The following is a 26,218-nucleotide window of genomic DNA, read 5'->3' as shown; positions in this document are numbered from 1 at the left end:
TGACCTGACCTGTCCTCCTGTTACTACTAACATACTAAATTAACAGGCCTATATAAGGTTCCATTCTTTCTTTCTCATTTTTTTAAAATGGCGGTGGCTAATCTCAAATTATCCACTGTTTTATTGCAGTGTTTTGGTGGAAATTATGGTTATTATGATAATTTTTTCTAGATGAATCACCACATCGCAGATTGTGCTGTTTAGGTGTAGGCTGAAAGGTATGGAAGCATATGCGTAGCAATATTCAATTTGAAATGTAATATACAAAATGACAATGCAATATGTAAAATGGCAATGCATTTCTGTAGGCTATTTGAATTTACATTTTCCATTACATTGGTGCAACTTTGGGGCAAAATGAAAATGAAAAATCAATTATATAATTTACATTTGCCATTTCATACACTAGTTTTAACATGTAAATTGAATGCACATGTTAACGCTTTATAAGTTGCAAAATCAAAATTACAGAAATGATTCGATATTTTAACATGTTTAAGCAAAAACTGTAGCAAAATGATCATTTCAATGTTATTTTTCTTAGTTGCATTTACACTCACAGTTGAGACACTTGCGATTGCATTTTCATTAAATGTCCCGAAGTGAATGTAGCAAAATTCAATGTGCAAATTGAAAATGCATTCCAAGCCGAGGACGTCCCCGTCCCCTCCCGCTCCGTCAACAGGAAATTTTACATATTTTGAGGTGTTGGAAGGAAACATGGCGGTGGCAGAGCTTATACGAGCATTAAATTTACTGGCAGATGACAGAGAAAACACAAAAAAATGTGACCGCTCTTTATTTCCACATAACTGACTGTAATGTCCAATAAAGTGACTCATGTGATGTATGACCATCTCCCATTTATATTTTATTAAGCATATTGAATAGATATTGATAAATATATGGTACAGTATAGGGTCAAGGAATCTGTCAAATCGGAGAAGAAGAAGCACAAACAAACGAGACTATTTTGCGTGGATTTTGGAGCATGTGGGAGGCTGAGTGACCTCAGAATGACCAGTAGTTATCATTTTAATATCTAAGAAACCGAAGCAGCAAAAAATAAACGTTGACCAGCACAAACGATTGAGCCTATTTTGGGAGAATTTGGAGCAGGTCGGGGGTCTTGTGATATCATCGTCTATAATTCGGTCTAATATTTTAAAAACCGAAGCAGAACAAACACAACTTTTACCAGTACAAATGAAGCACAAACAAACAAGACTATTTTGTGTGTATGTGGAGTAGGTCGGGGGGCTGGGTGACCTCAGAATGACCTATAAATATTCTTTTAATATCTAAAAAACAGAAGCAGTACAAACAAAAAAGCGAAGTAACATAAAACGAAGTAAAAACGACTGAGCCTATTTTGGCGACGTTTTGCATTGGGTGGGGGCGGGCCAACTTTACGCAGTGATTGACAGAGCGGGAGGGGACGGGGGCGTGATCGGCTCGGAATGCATTTTCAATTTGCACATTGAATTTTGCTACATTCATTGCGGGACATAGGCCTAATGAAAATGCAATCGCAAGTGTTTTAACTGCGAGTGTAAATGCAATTAAGAAAAATAACATTTAAATGATAATTTTGCTACAGTTTTTGCTTGAACATTTTAAACAGATCTAATAATTTTTGTAATACATTTTCATTTTAATTTTGCAACTTATAAGGCGTTAAAATATGTATTCAGTTTACATATTAAAACTAGTGTATGAAATGGCAAATGTAAATTATATAATCAAATTATTTTCATTTTGCACCAAACGTTGCACAAATGTACATTTAAATACAGAAATGCATTGCCATTTTACATATTGCATTGTCATTTTTCAGATTTCATTTCAAATTGAATATTGCTACCCATATGGTTCCATAGAAAAGTACCCAACAATGATGTCCTGATTCAACATTGTGTTTTCTGAAATTAATCTAACATGGATACGTGCAGTATAATTACGGTTGATTTAATAACCGGTCATTAACGCTACCCTCATACAATGTAGTGAACAGAATACACCAAAGTTACTTACCATCAAGACCCATTTATGGCTTTATATTTTGTTAGATAGAAAGGTCACAGGAGTACCTCAGGAGCTTGCGGTAACACTGCCTGCTTATAAAAACTAATTACATTTAAAGCTCTAGTACACAATGATAGTACACAATGAAGTATAAATGTTGTAAACAAAGACAATGTCACTCCTGCAATGATAGTGACATATTGTGAACACGCAGGAGTCATTCTTAAAACATGGTAATGCAGTACTTCATAATACTATTCATGCACTGGGCAATTTCCAGTCAAAATACACAATAGACGCATAAAAAAATATTTCAAAACACCATTTGTTATCTTTTTGGATTACAGACATTATGGTCAAAAAGTCACAGTGAAGGATGACCAGAAAACAGTTCATGTAGTATTTTCTCCCTCAACAGTATTTCAAGTGAAGACTTATGTAGCAATAATAATAAAAAAAATCTTAATTCCATTCCCTGGTCACACAGTGGAGCTCAACTCCGGTGGTCTCCAGTTAATCTGTACCCGAAACACATGCTGTGCCCCATAATGCTCAGTCGTCCCAGTTCCAGAATACCGGATTATGCAACTATTTGAGGAACTATGTGAGTAATGCTGAAATTGTTTTTCAGGTTTGAGTTTGGTTAGATGATGATGGCCTGATAGTTCTGGCCACCTTGGGAATGTACTCATATAAAAGTTCATACAATAGATCCATTTTTATGGGTTAGTTATTGTCAAGACTGCCCTTGGAAGAGTGAATTTACAGAATGGCACATCCTCCTGTAACATCAACTGAGTTTAAATGGCGATAAATTCAACTCTCTTCTAACGCAAGACGCTTCCAAACAAACTCTCTAAACGATCTGAGCTTTGTGGATATTCGGGCTATGCGGTGAGAGGAAAAGTTTTGTGTTGGCCGGGAGCAGGATGTTATTGGGTTTCGACTTGGGCCGTAGTGTGCCATTAGTGCGCTCAAAATGGTTGGATAGCGCCTCAGATATCTGTGAACTCGCCGTCTCGCTGCCGCCGTTTTCAAAAGCATCAAGCTCCATTAAACCTCTGTGGACTCCTGAATCCGCAGGGCTAACAGAATCTTCTTCCTCTTCGTCTGTAAGATTTGGGTAGGTGGATACTATAGGTGAGTGATGCCCTCTGCTGCTTCCTCCTGATCGCGGCCTCCCCTCTGCAGGGAGAATGGCACTGCCGTTTCGAGATTGAACCATTTCAATGGCCTGGTCCATTGAATAAGAAGAGGGGTGGAGAGGAGGGAGAAGTTGGGTTTCCTGTATAGCAAAATTGTAAATAGTGATTAGGTGCAATTTTACATGCACATGCATTACTAAACAGTTCAACAAAACTAAAGCATTAAGTGCTAGATGTATCAAATCATATACAATAAAAAAAACTTTTCCTTATTTTTTATTATTAGTGTGTTTCTATGGAATTTTATGGAAGTAAAATAATGCCAAATGTTTTGAAACAAAATGCCCTGTTGAATTGCACTACTTGAAAAAAATATGCATTGCATTAACCCTGCTTGTATTTTAATGCATTGCATTTTTAGGGCTTGCATTTTTATGGGCTGAAATTTAGCATGGTTGAATATTGAAGCTGTGAATATTTAAATTCAAAACATTTCAAACTCATTTTCATTAGTAAAATTTCAATGATGCATATTCACCTTTCATATTTCACTTCCAAAATATTCAAACTGATTAAAAATACAACCTATAATATTCAACAGGCGGTTTTCGGTCCATTTTATTTTGCTTTGCAAATTCGCTTTCACAAATTCAACGTTGACATCCAGGAACTGCAGGAAAAGCAGTAGATTACCGAGTATCTGCTGTTAGTCGACCTCACCAGCAGGGGGTGCAAACGCGTCTTGTTGACGAAGACCAGAGCAACAGTTAGAGCAATAAGCCATTCATTCATTCATTCATAAAAACTAATTTACAACAATGTACAGTAAGTGTATCTGTGATTATTATGTTTTATGTGAAATTCAGTGTCTTCACGATTACTTTTCCTATGTAGCCTACATGCATCTCTACCGTGAACGAGATTATAATGTTATTCCCCCGATACGGATGTATACAGATCCAATGTTACTTTTGAGTTTGACATATCTATTGGTTGTTTAGTTGCCTCAACCTTATATTGCGGGGATTGTGCTGCATGCAGTAGGCTAGGGTTTCCCTCAATACTTCAGGATTCCCCTGCTGGGCATATAAAACGCTTAACTTAGCTTAATGGACTAATACAGTGATATAAAAGACCAAACTCGCAGGCAAGCAGAAGGACTCAGAATATGAACTTAACGCGCAAAGTTTAAAGCTGAGCGTTTCTCAACTGGCAAAAGTTGGCTTGACATTGGACATTCGCACATTTAGTGACTGTCTCTAAAGTTACATACGACATTGGTATACACGTTTCTAACTTCAAGAGAACGACTTGCAGTCATAAAACCAACTGTAAAGTGTTCATGTAGGTGTCGGGCATAATGCGAAATTTATTCAAATAAATTGAAGTTAGAAACGTTTAGGCCTTTTATAGGACTACCAATGTTACTTTAGAGACGGTCCCTAAATGTGCGAATGTCAAACCAATTTTACATTTAGTCATTTAGCAGACTTTTATCCAAAGCGACTTAAGTTACAGTTACATTAACAATATAGGACAACAATATGAAAGTGCTATGACCCTTCCCAGATTAATAATGTATGGAATATTAACATGTTGGCATAGGCTACTTCCCCAATAAGGTGTAAGTTTGGTCTTTTATATCACTGTATTAGTCCATTAAGATACGTTAAGCGTTTTGTCCTGATGGAAGGGGAATCCTTGAGTATGATGAGGTATTGCAGGAAACCGATTATAATCCCACTCATGGTAGAAAAAGTTGATAACATGTAGCCCAAGGCTACACAGGGAAAGTAACAATGAAGTTAATGAATGAAACATAAAACCAGCTTTTGTGCCTTTATCATCTTTTCCGCATATATACTGACCCAGATAATCATCACAAACAACTTAATGCATGCTCAATTGCTGTAAATGAGTTTTTATGAATGAATGGCTTGCTCTAACTGTTGCTCTGGTCTTCGTCAACAACACGCGCTTGCACCCCCTGCTGGTGAGGATGACTAACAGCAGATGGAGATTATGCTCGGTAATCTACTGCTTTTCCTGCAGTTCCTGGACATCAACGTTGAATTTACTGTCGAATTTGAACCACTGAATTTGTGGAAGCGAATTTGCAAAGCAAATTTTTGCAAAGCATTGCAAATAAAATGGACCGAAAACCACCTGTTGAATATTATAGGTTGTATTTTTAATCAGTTTGAATATTTCGGAAGGGAATTATGAAATGTGAATATGGATTATTGAACTTTAACTAATGAAAATGTGTTTGAAATGTTTTGAATTTAAATATTCACAGCTTAAATATTCAACCATGCTAAATTTCAGCCCATAAAAATGCAAGCCCTAAAAATGCAATGCATTAACATACAAGCAGGGTTAATTCAATGCATATTTTTTTCAAGTAGTGCAATTCAACAGGGCATTTTGTTTCAAAAACATTTGGCATTATTTTACTTCCATATAATTTAGGGTAAAACGCTATAAAGGGCTTAATATAATTATGGTACATTTTGGTGTCCTGTTACTGTTTTTAAAGAATTAACATCATCTATTAGATGTTGTAGATAAAACAGTATCTAACATAAAATTAACAAATCGTGAAAAAAGGCCAGTTTTAACCATTAAATTAACCAACAAATTTAGGGTGGTGGGTGGCTAATACCAAGGTACCACACTTTTACTGTAGTAAAAGTTCTCCAACAATTAATTTTATTTTCTCATTTCATTTTTCCACAACTGCATTGTGGAATTTTTTGTTAAAACTTGTTACGAAAGTTATTGTAAGAAAAAATTATAATGTTTGGCGTCGCAGGAAGGTATTGGATGGGATTTGGAGTTTGCCTCATGTAAAGGTGAAAATGTATACTTATCTAAATGTAATTTAAGATTATTTTAACCATCTGAGGTGCATTAACATTTTCTTCATGAAGGTTAATAAGCACATTTACTGACCATTTTCTGAATTATAATTTTTTGTTTTGTTTTACAAATTGAAGATCTATTTGTGGAAAGTGGCATACATCAACCACCAGAGACAGCCTTTGCACCTTTGCAGAGGCCGTTTCAAAGAAAAAGTCAGCAAACTCAGTATTGCAGGAGACAGGAAATGAAGCTTTCACTTCGGATATGTCTTGATGCCTTCCTAACTTTGAAAGTATCCTCTGCATTTTTAATATTTCAGCCCCAACCACTATCTTAACGAGCGAGTTGTTGAATCATTTATTAGACTGATTTGTTCAAAAATTTGTTTGCGCATTCATTCAGTAACAAAACATTAACACGTCGCTTGGAGACGCAATAGTACTGTGGATTTGTTTGGAACTATTTTATTTGGCAAAATAGAGCAAATGTAAATCACCTAATATTACCTTCTTGTTTATTGAACTGTATAAAATCAATATCAGATTTGCAAATGTATTGATATTCGGGACAAACAGCACTCTTGCTCGTGTGGTATTGCTTATAGATATTAAAGACAAGAACTTAGAGACATTTTTTTTCACCATATCTTAGATTTTGGGTGCATTTTTATTCATTTTGGCTGCATTTTTGCACAAAGCCCCCATTAATTCCAACCCCGGTCTGTGTGTTGCATGACGCCGGGAAACGGGTGAGCAACGGCTGCTACTGTCAACCACACATGCAGGCTCATGAAACGTATATCATACCTGTGACATGTTACTGTCCTCTTCATAAGACTCCATCATCATCATTCGAGTGGATTCTCTATCAGATCTCTCGATCAGTTTGTCTCGACCTCGTCTGGACGAGTTATAAATTGCAGGGCGACCGAGTGAGTCCACCGCTCCCAGCGTGGAACGACTATCCCTGGAGCGAGGACGATCCTGCAAAGTAAACATTTAGGTTTTTTTTCTGTTTTATGAGAGGAAAACAAAACACAAGCAATATACTTGTGATGACAATTAATTAAGACTGGATTATTCTGCCTATAAATATATATATATATATATATCAAATAAAAAAACTGCAGAGCGTGACTGGTAAATGCATAAGAGCGTTTTTTATAAAACATGAAAAGAGAGACGCACCAGTGAGGAGAGACTTGTGCGTATCGTCCCTTCGACTCTTAAAGGATGATTTTCCTCCTTATAAAAGAAGACAGAGACAGCAAAATGAGAGGAAGGTGATATAATATACATCCTTGTTTACATATATATATATATTTGCCCAAATGTAAAAAAAAAATATATATATATATATATATGTATATATAAATAATGTGTGTGTATTATTTTATGTGAAATATATGTATATATATACATATATGTCAGTTTCCACTAAAATATTAAGCAGCACAACTGTTTTCAACATTGATAATGATAATAATAATAAAATATGTCTTGAACATAAAAATCAGCTAATTAAAATAATTTCTGAAGGGTCATGTGATACTGAAGACTAATAGAGTAATAATGCAGAAAATTAAGCTTGCCTTCACAAAGATAAATTACATTTTAAAATATACTAAAATAGAAAACAGCTATTTTAATATATAATGTATTGCTGTTTTTACTGTATTTAAAAAAAAAAAAAAATGCAGCATTGGTGAGCATAGGAAATATAACCCCAAACCAAATAATCAATAATCATGTTTTGTTTTTTAAAAAGTCAAGTCACCTTCATTTATATAGTGCTTTTAACAATATAGATTGTTTCAAAAGTGTATATGGCTTTATTACCGAGTATCTGTTGTCTGTGCTGCTTGAGTTCACTCTTCTGAACGAGGCTTGTCTTGACAGAGTGCTGATTTCCTCCCTTATAAAGTGAAAGAAGGTGAGACAGACAGATTGAAGTACAGGAACTCTCATATTCATAGTCATGTAAACTATTCCGTGTTCAGAAAGAAAGACTTCTTACTTTTTTTCATTCAGTTCTATGGCCAGTTGTTGATTCCTGCGTTTATAGTGGCGGTTTACAGAAATTATTATTACGATAAGAGTGACAACAACCGCTCCAGCAATACCAGCAATCATAATCATCAGCATGTAGTTCACTGATGTTTGCTTCTGAAGCGACTCTGAAAGAAACATGCAACAAAAAAAAATACTTATACATGTTGTACAGTATATTCAATTATATTTATTCAGATTGGGAATGACATAAGGCTGATTAAATTATGACAGTATGTGGATTATTTTTTTAGGTTACGAGACACGCAGTTGCATAATATTTTCACTAGATGACAGCACTGCATTGCTCTTCAACATGAGTGAAGGGTTTCAGGAGGGATACACACCTGATATACTTATTGAAATCTCAGCTTTTCCAGATCCCACCAGATTGGTGGTGGTGCAGATGTAATCCCCTTGATCTGTCAGGAGAAGTGGCCTAGAAAAGCTCAGAGTGCCACCGTCCACCGTCACACCCTCTGGTAGAGCTTCACCTTTCCTGTGGAAACAAAGAAATACAATTCAATCCCCAAATAAAAACCAGGCATTGAAAACAACAGAATGCTTTGGTAACCTATACTGAAGGATTCAGCACATACAGAAAATCATTAATGCTTAATTATTTTAAAAATATCAACTTAAAAATCACTTTCAGTTCATCAGCATTTTTATTTTTCCATAATACTTTTGTCCATCATATTGTCAGTGAATTACCATAAGTTAAAGTAATCCTAAAACTGAAGTTGCAATAGTCTTCTTTGCTATTGTTACATATCAGAGTGGTTTCTCGAACGAGAAAAAAATGCAGTGCGGGACTTGATTTTGTCCATCAGTGATTGATCGGATCATTAGATTGTTGTGGTTTGCTATTGGTCTATCTCATGTGAGTGACAGGTTGCCCCGCCCTAACACCAGTAAACACATCATCAGAGAAGAGAAGTCAATGTAAGAGGGAAGGGAAGTTATTTTAATTAAAAATGACAAGGGCACAAGAATTTAAAAAAATAATAATGATGTGTTGGGTCAATCATAATAAATAGACAATAACTGTCAAGTTGTATTTCATGATGACTTCAACTAAATTCATACAGTGGTTCACAAAACATATCACAATACATATGTTCACAATACATATTTCAAAGCAGCTTTTCAGAAAATGCTTGTTTCAATTTTTTTTATAAGAAAGTATTAATACAGCAATATAACATGATACAGCTATAATATAATAAATGTCATGTGGTTAGTTATGTATTCAGTACGAACACACAAACTAATGTGTTAGGCAGCGATTACAACTGGTTTTGCTTCAGGATTCAGTTTTTTACATTGGACATGAAGTAATGGCTCGACAAGATGCGAAACTCCGCGAAGATGCAAATTTAATGCAGTGTGTGTCGTTGTTTTTTTTTGTCATACACTGTAAAAGGTTTTTCGAAGTTGTAAATAAAACTGATTTTTGGAGTATGTTTTACTCCATAAGGAAATACTAAGGCACTTCATTTCGGTGGTCCACTTTAGACATTCAACTAACTATAAGTAACTTAAAGTGCAACTACATGTCAATTAACTCATTCATTGGCAGGTAAACATGCATGCCCCTAAACATGACTCAAAACAAAACAAACTGATTGGTTGCTTTACATGTCAGTCGGACGGCCTCTGGGTGGTCCTTGACCAATGAAAGCTGTGATGAAGTCCAGACTAAAGCTCTGGCTACGCAAGACTTACAGATATTAAGCGACACACACGTCTCCCGGACGTAGAATTCAGCCAATCAGATGACGACTTTGAAAAAGTGTTTCCAGTAAAGTGTGCCTTATGCACATGTTGACATGTAGTTGCAAAGTTACGTATAGAATGTCTAATGTGGACCATCGAAATAAAGTGTTCCCAATACTAATTAAGTCTTTCTAACTTGTCAAAAATGTGTAATTATTTTTAAAATGTTTTAGCAATTAGAAGTGATTTTTTTTTTCAGTGTAGTTTGTCAAGAAAACCATGTTTGCATCCATCTTATTTAGTTTGATATGATATGGGAAGCGATTTCCCCCCTTTTTAAAAGTTCATAAGCCTTTATTTAGCTAATATCACAAATGGACACACTCAGGGTCTCCGTAGACAATAAGGACTTTGTCCACAGTTTATACCAGGAACTATACGTATGTTACAGTATGTTTTTATAGAGCACAGTGTGTTTTGCATGAAGACAGTAGTAATACTCATCCGATGACACACATACACTTAGGCAAATTTTCCCGACATCATCGTCATAAGTTCACCCCCCCCCCCCCCCCCCCCCCCAGCCTCGTCTCACCCCCGCGTTCTCTCCCTGCGTGTGAAAATGCACTCTTGTCTGTTTGCCGCACAAGTTGCAACACGACACCTGGCCACAGTTACTTCATTTACTTTGCATTCACACCGAGCAGCCCGAGAACAGGTTTCCCCACTGGAGGCGGAGAGGAGGAGGAGAAAACCAGAGAATGTTTGTCTCAGGAATTGCGTGATCATCTAAACGTCGGTGTCTACACCCCCTTAGTCACTCGTACCGAAAAATGCCAAAAAATAGGTGTGTGATTGTGACTAATTGCACCTCAGACTCGTTCACGAATGCAAAAACAACTGTTGTGTATTTCAATGACCTCTCAGTGTCAGTATTACTTCCTAACAACCTTCATATCTGATCGACTAGATTATAGATTCGCTCATGAACTTAAGCCATTACCTTCTCGTCCACACCTACAGATTACTCTGGCATGCTGATAGAGAAGCCAACCGAAACAGAATTAAACTGACAAGACAGGCTGTCAGCAAGACAAACAAACAGATTGATAGATACAGGTGAAAGACACGGAGACAGAAAGTCTTACCTCGTCCAGTTGAATCGGTGAGGTTTGGGATTTCCTTCGCCATTGCACTGTAGCGTTGCACCTTGCATTTCAACGTGCCAGCTGTCCTCGTAGCCAGATATCAGTGCATTCGGAGGGTCTGTACGCACACATGAACACACATACACAAAAAGGTCTCACAATTAGATGCGTCTAATTCACTTTTCAGCCTCTTGTTTGAACTTGTGATGAACTTCCCATATGACCAATAAGTTCAGCTGATCCATTCTGTTGTTGACGCAGTACAAACCCTGATACTGGCATTATGAAAGACGCATATATTTGAATTATCGCAATTTTGTGCAATTAAATTAAAGGAATGGGTTCCAAACCCACATTTGCTTCTTCTGTGCAACACAAAAGGAGAAATTTTGAAATTATGCCCTTGTTGTTGTTGTTGTTGTTTTTTCTCGCCATGCAATTATACAATTAAAGAATGAGGAGCGCAGCTTTAAAGCTTATTATAAATGGTTTGTCAATGCACATCACTTTTTAAAAATTAAGGTGCCCTCGTAAAGTTAAGCTTTAATTAAAATAACTTTCCCTCCTTCTTGCAGCGACATCGCTTCTTTTCTCTGATGAGGGCGGGGCAACCTGTCACCCACATGAGATCCACCAATAGCAAACCACTACCATCCAATCAATTTCCGATGGACAAAATCAAGTCCCGCCCTAAGGTTTTTCCCTCATTCGAGAAGCAATAGGGAAGAAAATACAATGCCAACTTTAAAAACACGTAAAAACACCATTCAAATATCATAAAATGGTGCAAATTATACTATATATAACTCAAATGAAAACTTTGGGTGAGGACCACTCAAATGTAAGCAATAATCTCCTATTCTAGTGAGATGTTAACTGCTGCAACCAGATCATTGAGTCATTAAGTCGAATCTAGTTTGTGAATGAATCATTCAGATGATTCAACTCAATTCACATTCATATAATTGAATGGGAAACAAAAAACAAACCAACAAACAGAACTTTCTTAAGCATTCTCCTTTCGAGTTCCACAGAAGTAATGTCAAATGGGTTTCCAAGGACATGATGGGTTTCTAAATGACAGGATTTTTATTCTAGGTGAACTATTGCTACTAAGTTACAGTCAACCAAAGCAAAAATGTTTTAATGACTGTAGCTCAAGTAGTGATGAATCAGAGAATAACAATGTTGTCATAGTATCGATTAAGACAATAAACAGATGTCCACAGGTCAAAACGCATATAAAGGAAATTGCATCTGTAGACATAAAAAGGTGAAACGAAAGTTTCATCATATTTACATTTTACAAGCGCAGTAAACAGGAAAGGAGTTTTAGGTTCACATTGTAAAATTCACAATCATTCTGAGTCACATACAGACGGTGATGTAATAAAGATTGGTGTGTGAAGCAGTATATCAATCATTCTGCAGTAAGGACAACATTAAAGTTATTTTGAAGTAAATGTACTATACACAGCTTGTGTTTATAACCTGCAAGTGAAAAGTGATTGGACATCAAAATAATTTTTAAGGAATGCCAAAATGAATAAATGTTGTATAAATAGCAGCACTAACGAATACTATAAAAAATCAAATCAAGAACAATTTTTAGTAATGTCAGTAAAATATTTCTTAAAAATTAGACATTATATTTGAAATAAAGTTCCTTTTTAGTTTAGTTGTCATTTTAAAAACTTCCTTTTTACAATTATTATTGGGGGAATTTATTTAAATTCAAAGTGATATTAAAATATGATTAAATTATATGCATTTTAAAATTGTGTATAGAAGTACATTTATTTGTAAAGTACTATAGATTAAATTATATAAGTTTTAAAATTGTGTATAGAAGTAAATTTATTTGTGAAGTAATATAGAAAGTATACATGGAAGTATTAGTACTGAATTATTAAATGTATGCTGATTTTAATTAAAAGTGTTTTGAGTTTGAACAGGATGATTTTCATTGGCGTCTTATGAGACTATGATTTTTTTTTATTACAGTAATAAAAATTCAAGGAGGAAAGAGTGCCACATAAATAGGCTAAAATGTATATGTAATGATATTTTTATGCATTTTTCTTTTGCATTCTTTATGCATTTTTTTCTGTTTTGATTCAAAGATGGATTTATGACCCAGGCATTTCTTTATAAGATTCTCCCATTATACAGTAGTTTCAGTATTTACACTAGTGAACATTTTCAGAACAATGTAAGAGATTAAGACTTACAGTGCACTGTCAGTTTATTGGAGATTCTCGTGGGGCCGCTTTGAGATGGATGCCAGACCAGACAGTCCAGCTTCCGTCCGTTCATGTTACGGAGAGGGTGAAGGGAAAACTGGATTGAGGACACCATAACATCCAAACTAAGGTTCTGGCTCTGACCCGAGAGATCCGTGTCCCAGGAGAGGCCTGCGATTGGCTTAGCCATCGAGCGGCATGTTGCAGCTGGACGGAATGTCTGGCCCTCAACCAGGACGTAATCTTCCAGGGAAGTGATAGGTTTGGCTTTGAAATAAAATGACAAATAAATAAGAAATGGCAAATGATAGATAGATAGATAGATAGATAGATAGATAGATAGATAGATAGATAGATAGATAGATAGATAGATAGATAGATAGATAGATAGATAGATAGATAGATAGATAGAGATGGACGGATGATAGATAGATAGATAGATAGATAGATAGATAGATAGATAGATAGATAGATAGATAGATAGATAGATAGAGATGGACGGATGATAGATAGATAGATAGATAGATAGATAGATAGATAGATAGATAGATAGATAGATAGATAGATAGATAGATAGATAGATAGTTAGAGATGGATAGATAGATAGATAGATAGATAGATAGATAGATAGATAGATAGATAGATAGATATGGACGGATGATAGATAGATAGATAGATAGATAGATAGATAGATAGATAGATAGATAGATAGATAGATAGATAGATAGATAGATAGATAGTTAGAGATGGACGGATAGATAGATAGATAGATAGATAGATAGATAGATAGATAGATAGATAGATAGATAGATAGATAGATAGATAGATATAGAGATGGACGGATGATAGATAGATAGATAGATAGATAGATAGATAGATAGATAGATAGATAGATAGATAGATAGATAGATAGATAGATAGATAGATAGATAGATAGAGATGGACGGATGATAGATAGATAGATAGATAGATAGATAGATAGATAGATAGATAGATAGATAGATAGATAGAGATGGACGGATGATAGATAGATAGATAGATAGATAGATAGATAGATAGATAGATAGATAGATAGATAGATAGATAGATAGATAGATAGATAGATAGATAGATAGATAGATAGATAGAGATGGACGGATGATAGATAGATAGATAGATAGATAGATAGATAGATAGATAGATAGATAGATAGATAGATAGATAGATAGATAGATAGATAGATAGATAGATAGATAGATAGTTAGAGATGGACGGATGATAGATAGATAGATAGATAGATAGATAGATAGATAGATAGATAGATAGATAGATAGATAGATAGATAGATAGATAGATAGATAGATAGATAGATAGATAGAGATGGACGGATGATAGATAGATAGATAGATAGATAGATAGATAGATAGATAGATAGATAGATAGATAGATAGATAGAGATGGACGGATGATAGATAGATAGATAGATAGATAGATAGATAGATAGATAGATAGATAGATAGATAGATAGATAGATAGATAGATAGATAGATAGATAGATAGATAGATAGATAGATAGATAGATAGATAGATATTTTCTTTGTGTTTTCATTCCAGTGTCTTTTGTTATACATTACAGCAGATATTTCACCAGCGTCTGATTTTTAAAAAGTATAAAATATCCCAGTTTGCTTCCCTGTTTCTAACAGTGTGCTTGAACACAATCATAAACAATACTTCCGAAGGAGAAAGCAGCATCTATTGTACGATCATATAATCGCAGCAACAATGAACACTTTCATGTTAATACCTCCATCATCACTTCCATTGACAAACACAATACTTCTGTGTTATTCTGAGAACAGTAACTGTATACATAAAAGCATTGCCAGCCTTGTGGTTAGAGGGTTGTCTAGGTATTTGAAAGGGACGGTGAATGAAATGACAAGAGTTATGTTAAAAAAAAATCAAAGGTAAATCCTTAATCTCTAACTGCCGCAGGGTTGCTGCATATACATACGACTCAAATCAATTCTGTCTAATCTAAGGGTACGTTTACACTACAACGATATGCTTAAGACTGAGTTTTTCCTTTCAGTTTTCCGCGTACAGACGACACCATTGTCAAAACGACCCCCATTCACATGGATCCGCGAAAACAACTAAAAACGCTGTATTCTGCTGCCAGGCCATTAGATGGCGATGAAACACTACAGACTGAACACGTTATATATGCATGTGTATGACGTCATCGTTTTCACAGATTGGCGTTTTTGTTGTTTACACAGAGACATATATAGGAAATCATGGGGTCCGGCCAAATGATTGGATACAGAATGATAAGTGTTCTCGGCTCAGATGGCGTTGCCTATAGACGAACACAAAAACACGTAGGCTTCGAGTCAACGTGCCACATAAAAAATTGGACCAGGATTGTGGTACTCCGGCGGAGTCTGTGTGCTCGTCTATGCATGAATATCAGATGATGTCACCAACGTCTCCTCACTGACGTCACTCACTTCTAAAACTTGTCTAAACCATCTCGAGTACCTGATTCGGCAAGATCGAAACGTCATTAGCAAAGGATCTAGCTAGCTATGCCTTCAATATGTTGTGCGGTGGGGTGCAACAACAAAAAAGGAGACCCCAATGTATGGGCAACACCATGCATATTGGTAGATAGCACCTGTAGAATGTCCTTTCGTTGAAAGCCCAAATAAAAGTAAAAAGCTACTATTTTGTTTAGATCCATGTCCGAGGCTTTCGACTTCAAGAACGCATTTCTTTACACACACAAACACACACACACACACACACACACACACACACACACACACACACACACACACACACACACACACACACACACACACACACACACACACACACACACACACACACACACACACTTCTACGGAAGACTCTATTCTCTTAATTTAGACGTTATTCTCAAAATATTACGACTTTAATCTCGAAATGCTAGAATTTTTTTTAATGGATTTTTTATTTTTTACGTTGAGGTTGGGCTTAAAGCACAAAGAAATTATTTCAAGGAAAATACTTTTAAATATGTAATTTTGGTGAAAATTTTAATTACACAAGATGTAATTAGTAGCTAGTAATTAATTACTTTTAGTTTTGCGTGACAAAAGTTTGTTGTCTTTTGTTTGCCCATAGCACTGATTAAATGTACTTACTCCACACTGTGAGGGAAATCGCTGTCTCAAAGTTTCCAGAGGGGAAGGTGGCAACTTTGCAGGTGTATTTGCCCTCATCTGCAGAACTTGTGCGCATAATAATCAGAGCAGAGTCTGCTATTGGGTTGTTGGTCTCGAATCGCACACGCCCTGTATATGCAGGGTTTTCTGTGAGAGAGAAATAGAAAGAGAAATTAAATGTGTTTGTCACATCCACCATATGACAGTAAGATTTGGTTTTGCGATGGTTTTGTCACACCTACATCAAAGAAAGAATCAATACTCTGCTCTGTTGGCTCCTGTATTATAAATTGTTGTAAAATTCAAGTTTCTTTACAAAAGTGAATTGTGAGGGGAAAAAAATTCCTTAATGATTCAATGTAAATGAATGCAAGATGAGTACAGAAATGAAAGTAGCTACTGAATCATACAGTACAGGTATAGTTACATTATTGGATTCAAGGAAGACCAGAGCTGGTTAAAAATTCTGAGCTAACACTGTAATGCTATTTGACAAAATAAGTTCTTGAAATGACTCTGAAATAAAATACACTTTTTTGCAGTGATGGCATTAAAAAAAATGTTTTGGTTCCCCAAAGAACCTTTCAGTGAACAGTTCTTAACAACCATTTTTTCTAAGTCTGAAGAACATTTTATAAATGAAATCCTTTTTTCCAGTATAAAAAACCTTTTGTGCAATGAAAAGATTCCTTGGACGTTGAAGATTCTTCATGGAAACAAAAAATGCCAATAAAGAATCTTTATCTTTAAGAGTGTAGAGAGATATATTACTTGAATTGTAATTGAATTGCTCTCAGAGTAAACTTTTAAATGTATTGTCATATTTTGAAACAAGTAACTCATGAACACCCTGATGCACCATTGTAATTTGAATGAAAAAAGATATTTAGAAAAAAAGTTTTCTTTGGTGATAATGATATTAGTAAAAGGAAAGGGTCTATGAATTGTTACAAAAAAGTCTAACAATTTAAGTTTTGATATCTGTGATGTAAAAGACAAAAAAGAGATAGTTTTACCTGTCTGTCCTTCACTGAAATGAACAGTGATAATCTGTTCTTCAGCTCCATTTGAGTTCAGTCGAATCCACGTCACCTGCACAACCCGAGTCTCACTGTCCGACACGTTGAATCGACAGGGTAAACGTGTTTCCTCCTCTCCCAAAGACTGCAGAACCCAGGGGTTCTTCGAGGGCTCAAGAAAGCGTTCTTGTTCTCCACTTACACAGGCTGCTAAAAGAGAGGAAGATAGACATGAGCAGGTGCTTTAACAATTCTGCCAACAGCAATATAATAAAAGAAACAAATACAATTGGATGACCCATGTTGGAAGATGTTTGATAAACATATTATATATAATTATACTTTGGATGGAAAGCACATCATTTGAATTAGCTATATTTATTTATGTTTTAACCATAAACAGTGCAAGATTTGTTGGAACAGCAGTGATTATATTTTTCTATTTTCTATTATATATTATTTTTGTAATATTATGTGATACACACACACAGACAGGCCGCTTTATTAGCTACACCTGCCCAAGTGCTCATTAAAGCAAATTTCTAATCAGCCAATCACATGGCGGCGGCTCAGAGCAAGTACACATGGGCTGAATCCGAAAGCGTCCACTAAACCCTCATTCACTATTCCTACAATAGTCCACTAATAGTGTTCACTTGAAGGAGTGAATGAAAAGGAGTGAGCGAATTCATACCGCCGCTGAGGGTACATCGGTTGTACACTCATTATTGCAGTGCAATGTGGGATTGAAAAAGTGCACTCAATAACGTCCACTATGGTTTCGGACACCACTACAAATGGCTGTCCCCTCAAATAACGCCCTATTTGAGGGCACAGGGGGCGATTTCGGAATCGGCCTAGGTCAACACGATCCGCTGAAGAATGGGGAAGAAAGGTGATTTAAGTGACTTTGAACATGGCATGGTTGTTAGTGCCAGACGGGCTGGTCTGAGTATTTCAGAAACTGCTGATCCACTGGGATTTTCACACACAACCATCTCTAGGGTTAACAGAGAATGGTCTGAGAAAGAGAAGATATCCTGTGAGCAGCAGTTCTGTGGGGAAAATGCCTTGTTGATGTCAGGGGTCAGAGGTGAATGACCAGACTGGTTCAACAGTTACTCAAATAATCACTCGTTACAACGGAGGTTTCAGAAGAGCATCTCTGAACACACAGCACGTCGAACCTTGAAGCAGACGAGCAACAGCAGCAGAAAACACACACCGGTGACACTCCTGTCAGCTGAGAACAGAAACTGAGGCTACAATTCACACAGGCTCTCTAAAACTGGACAATTAAAGATTGGAAAAGCGTTGCCTGGTCTCATGAGTCTGGATTTCTGCTGCGACATTCAGATGGTAGGGTCAGAATTTGGCGTAAACAACACGAAAGCGAGGATCATCCTGCCTTGTATCAATGGTTCAGGCTGGTAACGGTTAAGTGATGATGTGGAGGATATTTTCTTGGCACACTTTTGGAGACCAATTGAGCATCACAAACGCCACAGCCTACCTGAGTATTATTGCTGATCATGTCCATCCCTATATGACCACAGTTTACATATCTTCTGATGGCTATTCCAGCAAATCAAACTGGTGTCTTGAACATGACAATGACTTCACTAAACTCAAATGACCTTTACATTCACTAGATCTCAATTGAGCAGCTTTGGGATGTGGTGGAACGGGAGATTCCCATAACTGATGTTCATCCGATAAACCTGCAGTAACTGCGTTCATGTCAACATATACCGAAATCTCAGAGGAATGTTTCCAGCACCTCGTTGAATCTGTGCCATGAAGAAATAAGGCAGTTCTGAAAGCAAACGTGGGTCCAACCCGCTACTAGTAAGGTGTACCTAATAAAGTAGCCAGTAGACATATATATTATACGTCACACTATATGATATACTTTTTGAAGTTCAGTTTCCTCCCCCTGGCAGTTTTGTTAACTGAGACAACATTCCCGAAATAGACGTTCAGCTGTAAAACTATGTACTTAAATGAATTATTATGATATTGCATGTTGTATTACAATGTATTGCTCTGTGTTGCATTTAATGTTGAGAAAGATTCACCACAGCAAGTTCCTTGTAGCACTCATAGCTGTGACATCACATCCTGGGCTTAAAGGGCTAGACCAAAAAATGATTTGCCATTTATCATACAGCTTAATGCGGTTCAAGTAAGGCTTTAAAAAGAATAGAAATAACACCTCTAATAGATATATACCTGCATGAAACATACCTGCAGTAAAAGGCAAGCTGGGCCACATTGGCTGAGGTCATCCGTTACCTTCAATACGGTGGTAACATGAACCTTTCATTTTTTTTTAACACTATTGAACTGGCACAGGGAACAGAGAGGAGAAGCAGACATGGGAATCGATATGGATAAGAAAATAAGAGAAAGGAAGAGGGGTGAGAGAGAGGCAGATGTCTGGAAGAGTGTGGACCAGAGGTAGATATGCTGTTCAACTCGTTATGTGTCTCAGGGCTAATTACTTTTGGCTGGCAGACAAGCACAAGCAAACACTCAATTCAACAAATATCCAAAGAACATCCAAAGCTGAGTGAATATAAGCTGAACTACTTACAAGCTAATTTTACATTTAAATACAAAAGCCAAATTGATGGTGTTGTGAGGTTTTGCGCTCGTGCACGGCTGCACGCGAATCTATCAACGAACAAGAGAAATTGAACATGCCTGAGTCAATCCCCAAGAGGAGGAGGAGGATTAGGGTGAGGGAATACCATCGTGTTTATTCCAAGACACGAATAGTTATCGGGAAGGCTTTTGAAAGACGCTGGCTTCTTCTTCAGCTCAGACTTCGCGTGCAGCCGAGCGCAAAACCTCACAACCACCCCTGTCGGTGATTGGTTGGAACACTATGTATTTTGGTTTTGAGTGGTTGGTGAACCCAATTGTTTTTGTGTGCAGATCTCAGAGCCTAGGCTGCCTACAGAGACGCGTTTTTTGACGGCCTGCTTAAGGGGCAGGCAGCTAGCGGATCGTTAGGAAAGATTAGATGAATGTGATCATTTATATTTGGGTTTTTTTGGGGGCCTGAAATCGCTGATACAACCTTTAACACTACTCTTAATAGCTTCTCAGTTCAGGGCCGGGATTGGGCTGTAATCCCTTTAATTCTTTAGTTTCTGAGTCACTGAACTTTGTGTCAGTAGCCCATATCCTTGACCATGAGGCCACAAAAGTCAATTGTCCAGTTTGCGAAGACTAGAGGGTTACATCAATGAACATAATGACAAAAGCCTCCCAGACAAAATGATTTCCATTACACGAGAGTAGATGTTAAAACTTCATGCTGATTTGTACTCGGCTTTCGCCAAGATAAGCACCAACTAAGACGTATCTTTACAGTAACCTATGCTTCTCCATCCATTTACGCTTCTTTCCATATGGTGATGTGAATCTCGTTCTGTCTGGTGTTAATAGCTGCAGTGTATTTGGCGCGTCAGCACACACAACGGCTGCAACCACAGTGCGGTCTCCCCAGTGGATCAGCATGACAACCGTCTGGATTGAGCAGAGTAGGGGTCATCTCTAGGGTCTTCAAGTGGGCACTTTCCGTCCTCAGTGTTTCGTCGACTAGCCCACGACACCTCAAGAGGGCTCGACAGTGACTATGGCGTCCCAGAGTCACCCCCCTCCGTCCCCCACTCAACTCAGCCCAGCTTACTGACCTTTACCTCCCTCCTGCTGCTGAGGTTGCTCCTTCCTCATAATTCACATGTGACCTAACCACAATCTCTCCGCAACCCGACCATACGCGCAACATATGCTTGTTGACATCCTCTGTCACTGTGACACACAACATGACATGTTTCTGAGTTAGCATCCTTTAGTGTTTGTTATGTGTTGCCTAATACTAGCCTTAAATCAGACCTAATTAATTGACTGATATTTGGTAACAGTTTAGATTAGGGAACACATATTAATTAGGAGTTTCCCCCCTCAATAAACTCCTAATTACTGCTTATTAATAGTTAGGTAGTTGTTAAGTTTAGGTATGGGATAGGATTAAGGGATGTAGAATATGGTCATTCAGAATAAGGCATGTGCTTTGTACTAATAAACAGCCATATAAGCAACTAGGCTCATAATGTGAATATGAATGTGTTCCCAAATCTAAAGTGTTGCTGATATTTCTACTAATATTAACACTTTATTAATCTGTAATCGGTTCTCAAATATTAGGTCAACCGATATAGTATATGATTTAATGGATTTCTAAAGAATAACAAATAACAATGGTATTCATTGGTAACGTAGCCTATTTAATGTATTTTTGAATTACTTTTATCATTTATTTTTTTTAACAGCCAATTATTCTGTAGCAATCATCTAGATGAAAAAATAATGTAGCATGCTTGATGTATAATACCATTAACAACAACGAAGGGTATAATGACCATTTAGCCAATATTGTGTCCAAAAAACAGAAATAATGACAGACAATATTCACCAAAATGATCCTAAAATAATATTAGTCTATGTATGAATAAGAAACATATTATGTTTATTGTTATTTACAGCTCAAAATCTACCAAACGTTGGTAAATTGGTAATATAGGACTGTTTGCCAAGAGAAACAAATTATTAGCGCCTTACAACAATTAAAAACGGATTCTGTCTGGTTCTGAATGTCAGAAAATAATGACCAAAAGTATCATAAAAAACAATATTGATCTCAAATCTCAAAATGATTGATTGACTGGAATGTTGTTCAAGGTCCTGACCCTAAACTCTTAACATCAGAGGGCAATAACTCATGAATGAGTTAACTCAATAACTCATGAATGAGTTAACTCAATAACTCATGAATTAAATGTTGTTCAAAGCCCAGCAAAGGATGGTGATGCTGGAAAATGTCTTAAGTCATACAGACGCTAGAATCTGCCCACACTGACGCATACATAGTGACCATTGCAAATGAATGTCCTTCCTATCAGAAGTAGCGCGAGTTCTTGAGTATACGTCAGAAATAGAACGGGCGTGGCGTGTCGTGTCGCGTCGCGTCGCGTCCAGAGCATTATTTTAATGGGTTCTCTTTGCTTTTGTCGTCTGGTTTAGACACGGTGTTAATGTATTAATCAGGTTTCACATGCTCAGACACAGTGACCCTGAATTAACACACACACACACATACACACACACACACACACACACACACACACACACACACACACACACACACACACACACCTGTATATCATGAATAGCTCATACACACCGGGAAAACACTCAAAAATGTAAGTTACGTTGACAACACCCTCAGATTCATCACACCCTTATTCTCACAACTTCATCAGCCCAGAAAACACTCCTTAAGACTCTGAGTGTTTGAGTGTGTGTGTGTGTGTGTGTGTGTGTGTGTGTGTGTGTGTGTGCGCGTGAGCAGGGAGCGCCTGCCTGTCACACTGAATCAGCTCAGTTTGTCACAAGAACCAGTTATTCCAGTAATATCAGACAACCGTAACGTGTTGTGAAGTTATATTCCAATAAGTTTAACTCCAAATCCTGCAACACGTTTTAAAATATTTCCAGTTGCACCCGCAATGTATTCATTAGGTTATATCTTATGAAATGGCTCACCTGAGTTCCAGAAGATCATCGCAGCAAGAATATATGAAACTGTCTTCATCGTCCTCCAGTTCAGACTTTCACCTGAGCCCAAGTTATCAGTTTGGCGATCTCAATGTGATGGTCATTATTAAAAGACCAAAACAGTGTCCCTGTCAAGAGCTAGTTGTATTCCCAATCAATCCAATCGATCATAGATGTTGGAGAAGAGGAGAGGAGACTCCCATATATTATGAAGATCACGTTGTGGAGATCCAGTGCAGAAAAACAAAATCACTCTGTGCTTAGCTTCTGAGATATATCAAATAAATCATTTGAAGTAGCCTACAAAAAACAAAACAAAAACAAAAAAAGAGGAAACGATATCAATTAATAGAATGTTTATGGATTATATCCATAAAAGAGAACGTTTCTCCATGCGTAAATCCTCAAAGGAGCGAAGAAAAGTTTTTACTTCAGTTTAAGGTGTTTTCGTATTATTTTAAGACCTACGACATGTTGGGAAAAAACTGAGTATTTCCATTCTTCTTCTGGCGTTCGGTTTGAGAATGCGTGAAATAGCTGTGACAGAGAAAAGCTGTCGGGAAAGGCACCTGTTAAAAAAGGCAGTTCTGCATTGCGCAGTCGCGCACATGTTCTTACGCGCAACTCAACTTTCCAGTTTTTAATCCGGGTGTTTCTTCCCAATCGGATGATTCAATCTAGCTGGTTTAATATTCTCTAATTGCTTAATCGCTTGGGATCTTTAATAGTCGAGCTCACGTGGATATCTGGAGATTATTGCCCTAATGTTTTGTGATAAACAGTTTAGTCTGAAAAAGACCAATGACAGACACCAGTCCTATGCCGTTTTTTTATATAAATATATAATGCTTAAAACAATTATTTCAAAATAAATATTGATCATATTGAAAACTGTCTAATACAAGATCTTTCAGAACATATAATAGTTTTTTCCCTTAATGCCCGTTTATAGGTTCAGTATTGCTCTAAAACATTTACCCCTGATTTTACAGGCAAGGTTTAAGCCTATCCTGGACTAAAATGCATGTTTGAGCTGTTTCAACTGAAAGCAACTTGCACAGGCATATCTTAAAATATGTCAGTGCCATTGTTTTGTCTCAAGATGCACACCTGTAATGTTTTTCTAAGGCACGTTTATAAAACCTACTTAAATGTCCTAATTAACTAAGGCTTAATTCTGCTTTGATCTAAACCTTGTCTGTAAACCAGACCTTCGTTTTTCTTAGTATCCAATAAGATTTTAGGAATCAAATCAGATCCTGCTGGATGAGCTACTAGACAGCATATCTGATTCATTTTTGCAAGTGTGTCCTAAATGGCTACATGGTTATTTATCTTGAATCTAACCTGAACTGTCATGCACTGTATCTGGTTACATTCCTGTCCTGATGGAAAGCAAGCACCAAAACTGTAAACCTGTTCTCCCTCCTGAAAACAGTTAAAGCCCCGGGCACTTTTACGCTGTTCAACGGAATAGCGTTCCAAACAAGGGTTTAAGTTGGAAAAATAGTTATTTATGATAAAGAAAGCTCTCATAAAGAAAATACACTGTGGTTATCATATCGGACTATGAATGTATAAGATTAAGTACTCTAAATGTCAACACGTTTCATTGATGCTGTCTCTTTAATTTAATTTGAATTAATTCAAAGTTTATTAACACATTCATAATACCATAAAATGTTTTTCTATCTGTGATGTGTCAATATTGTGAAACAGTTATTTAATGAAAAAAAATATCAGCAATTTTTTTAAAGAAATCAAGATTTATTGTGAAAAGAATTACAGAGATAAAACCAAACTGAGTCAAGAATTGTAAGAGATGTTTCTATTAAATCTAATATGATTTCATTTTTTCTTTTTGTTTAATTAAACTAAGCTTATAATATAGTTACATAGTATATATATATATAGTTATTTGATGAAACCAAGTGTGTGTCTATAGTGACATCTAGGGGTCAATTTGAGTAGTTTTCAAATACAGAATAATATTGCTTCAACAATTGAGAAGCATGTTTACACACTTATGTACTAGAGTGATTCACAATAATCAATATTTTAACTCAACATTAATGTCCTCTATATTTAGGTCTATTAGCTACAGTGTTAGAAGTAATGTGATCAGATTACTTTTTTCATGTAACGCATTACTTTCAAATTTACAACAATATCAGTTACTTTTTTGTCATCTATTGACTGGCAGCTCTCCTGTCCACATGTTGAGAGAACTAAGTGCAGAGGTGTTGTGTGCGCTGCGTAAACATGATGGTTATTGTACACTTCTCTCAACATGTGGACATGTCATCTCACTTGCACAAAAACAGATTCAGTGCTCTTCAAAATACGCAAAACTGCAACAATTAAAAATGTTAAGTAATACAAATATACTTTTTGTATTTAATCTCACTTTATTAAGTAATTTCTTTGCTGCTGACCTTCGATGTGTCAATTCTGTGATCCAGAACGACAGAACAGCTGAAAGGTTTGTTTCCTCTAATTTGCATTTCCTTCAGGCTGAGGGTTTATCATTTCACTTTTGTAAAAGGCCCTTTACATTTGCCAAAAGTAGAACTTTTATTATTATTATTATTTAAAAAGAAAAGCCCAGTCCAGGTGAGAAAAAGTAACACAAAAATTTTATGTAACCGATTACTTTCCATGAAAAATGAAAAGTAATGCAATCCGTTACTTTTTAGGGAGTGACACAATATTTAACACATTCCTTTAAAAAGTAACTTTCCCCAACACTGATTAACTCATATAATCTTAAAATACATTTTTTGAAGAAGATTATTACAATACTCACAATAGATAAAACATAGTATGTATGTAGACCATCACTACATTCATATGTATTAAGAATTAAACTAAACATTTTCGTTTGAAATGTTTGAGACTGAAAAAGGAACATTTCGTATCAAATTGCATGTGAGATTTCATTCAATTTAAACTGAACAAAACTGCCAAAAAACGACTGAATATCAAGTTTCGCCCTACCTGTTATATTCCTCTCACTGGAATCTGACTGTTTTAACAGAGTTTTCAGTACCTCCCTTTTGCTGTCTGATTGGTCTTTTTTCTTTTCTGGGATTGGGTGGCTAACATCTGAGGCTTGCCGTGTCCGAGCTCGTTCTCTTGGCCCACAGGTACAAATCCCACCGTGGCAGAACAGCAAAAACAGCTA

The 26,218-nt window shown here is 36.4% G+C and overlaps 2 protein-coding genes across 4 annotated transcripts in view; both read right to left on the bottom strand.

Annotated features, from left to right (window-relative positions):
• LOC143736968 (uncharacterized) overlaps nucleotides 1-26,218 on the bottom strand; it is a 76,942-nt gene that overhangs the window by 28,916 nt on the left and 21,808 nt on the right. The gene's annotated exons all lie outside the window — the stretch shown is intronic.
• Nucleotides 1,953-26,167, bottom strand: nectin4a (nectin cell adhesion molecule 4a). Of its 3 annotated transcripts, XM_077227772.1 has the most exons (12): nucleotides 26,032-26,167; nucleotides 23,023-23,334; nucleotides 17,404-17,613; nucleotides 16,367-16,534; nucleotides 13,182-13,460; nucleotides 10,951-11,068; nucleotides 8,431-8,582; nucleotides 8,052-8,211; nucleotides 7,874-7,949; nucleotides 7,223-7,279; nucleotides 6,842-7,018; nucleotides 1,953-3,310 (listed from the first exon to the last, which is right to left on the bottom strand). In XM_077227772.1, exons 2-12 carry the CDS (start codon nucleotides 23,069-23,071, stop codon nucleotides 2,882-2,884), a joined length of 1,875 nt encoding a protein of 624 aa, XP_077083887.1. In that variant the 5' UTR covers nucleotides 23,072-23,334; nucleotides 26,032-26,167; the 3' UTR covers nucleotides 1,953-2,881. The 3 variants fall into 3 exon arrangements, with proteins under 3 accessions (XP_077083887.1, XP_077083885.1, XP_077083886.1); XM_077227770.1 differs by lacking the exon at nucleotides 26,032-26,167 and having other exon boundaries at nucleotides 17,404-17,616; nucleotides 23,023-24,078; XM_077227771.1 differs by lacking the exon at nucleotides 26,032-26,167 and having other exon boundaries at nucleotides 23,023-23,650.

The sequence above is a fragment of the Siphateles boraxobius genome, unplaced genomic scaffold (assembly GCF_051911475.1).
Source record: "Siphateles boraxobius isolate OS27281-9 unplaced genomic scaffold, OSU_SipBor_1 130, whole genome shotgun sequence".
NCBI lineage: Eukaryota > Metazoa > Chordata > Actinopteri > Cypriniformes > Leuciscidae > Siphateles > Siphateles boraxobius.
This window is presented reverse-complemented; position numbering and strand designations above follow the sequence as displayed.

Bases quoted from the DNA above. Each gene is read 5' to 3' on its own strand.
- nectin4a (XM_077227770.1), bottom strand. From the start codon at position 23,071: ATGAAGACAGTTTCATATATTCTTGCTGCGATGATCTTCTGGAACTCA. The intron at 13,461-16,366 runs GTAAGTACATTT...TTTATTTCAAAG, and splicing joins GATTTCCCTCACAGTGTGGA to CCAAACCTATCACTTCCCTG. The intron at 8,583-10,950 runs GTAAGACTTTCT...TTGTTTCCACAG, and splicing joins CACCGATTCAACTGGACGAG to GAAAGGTGAAGCTCTACCAG.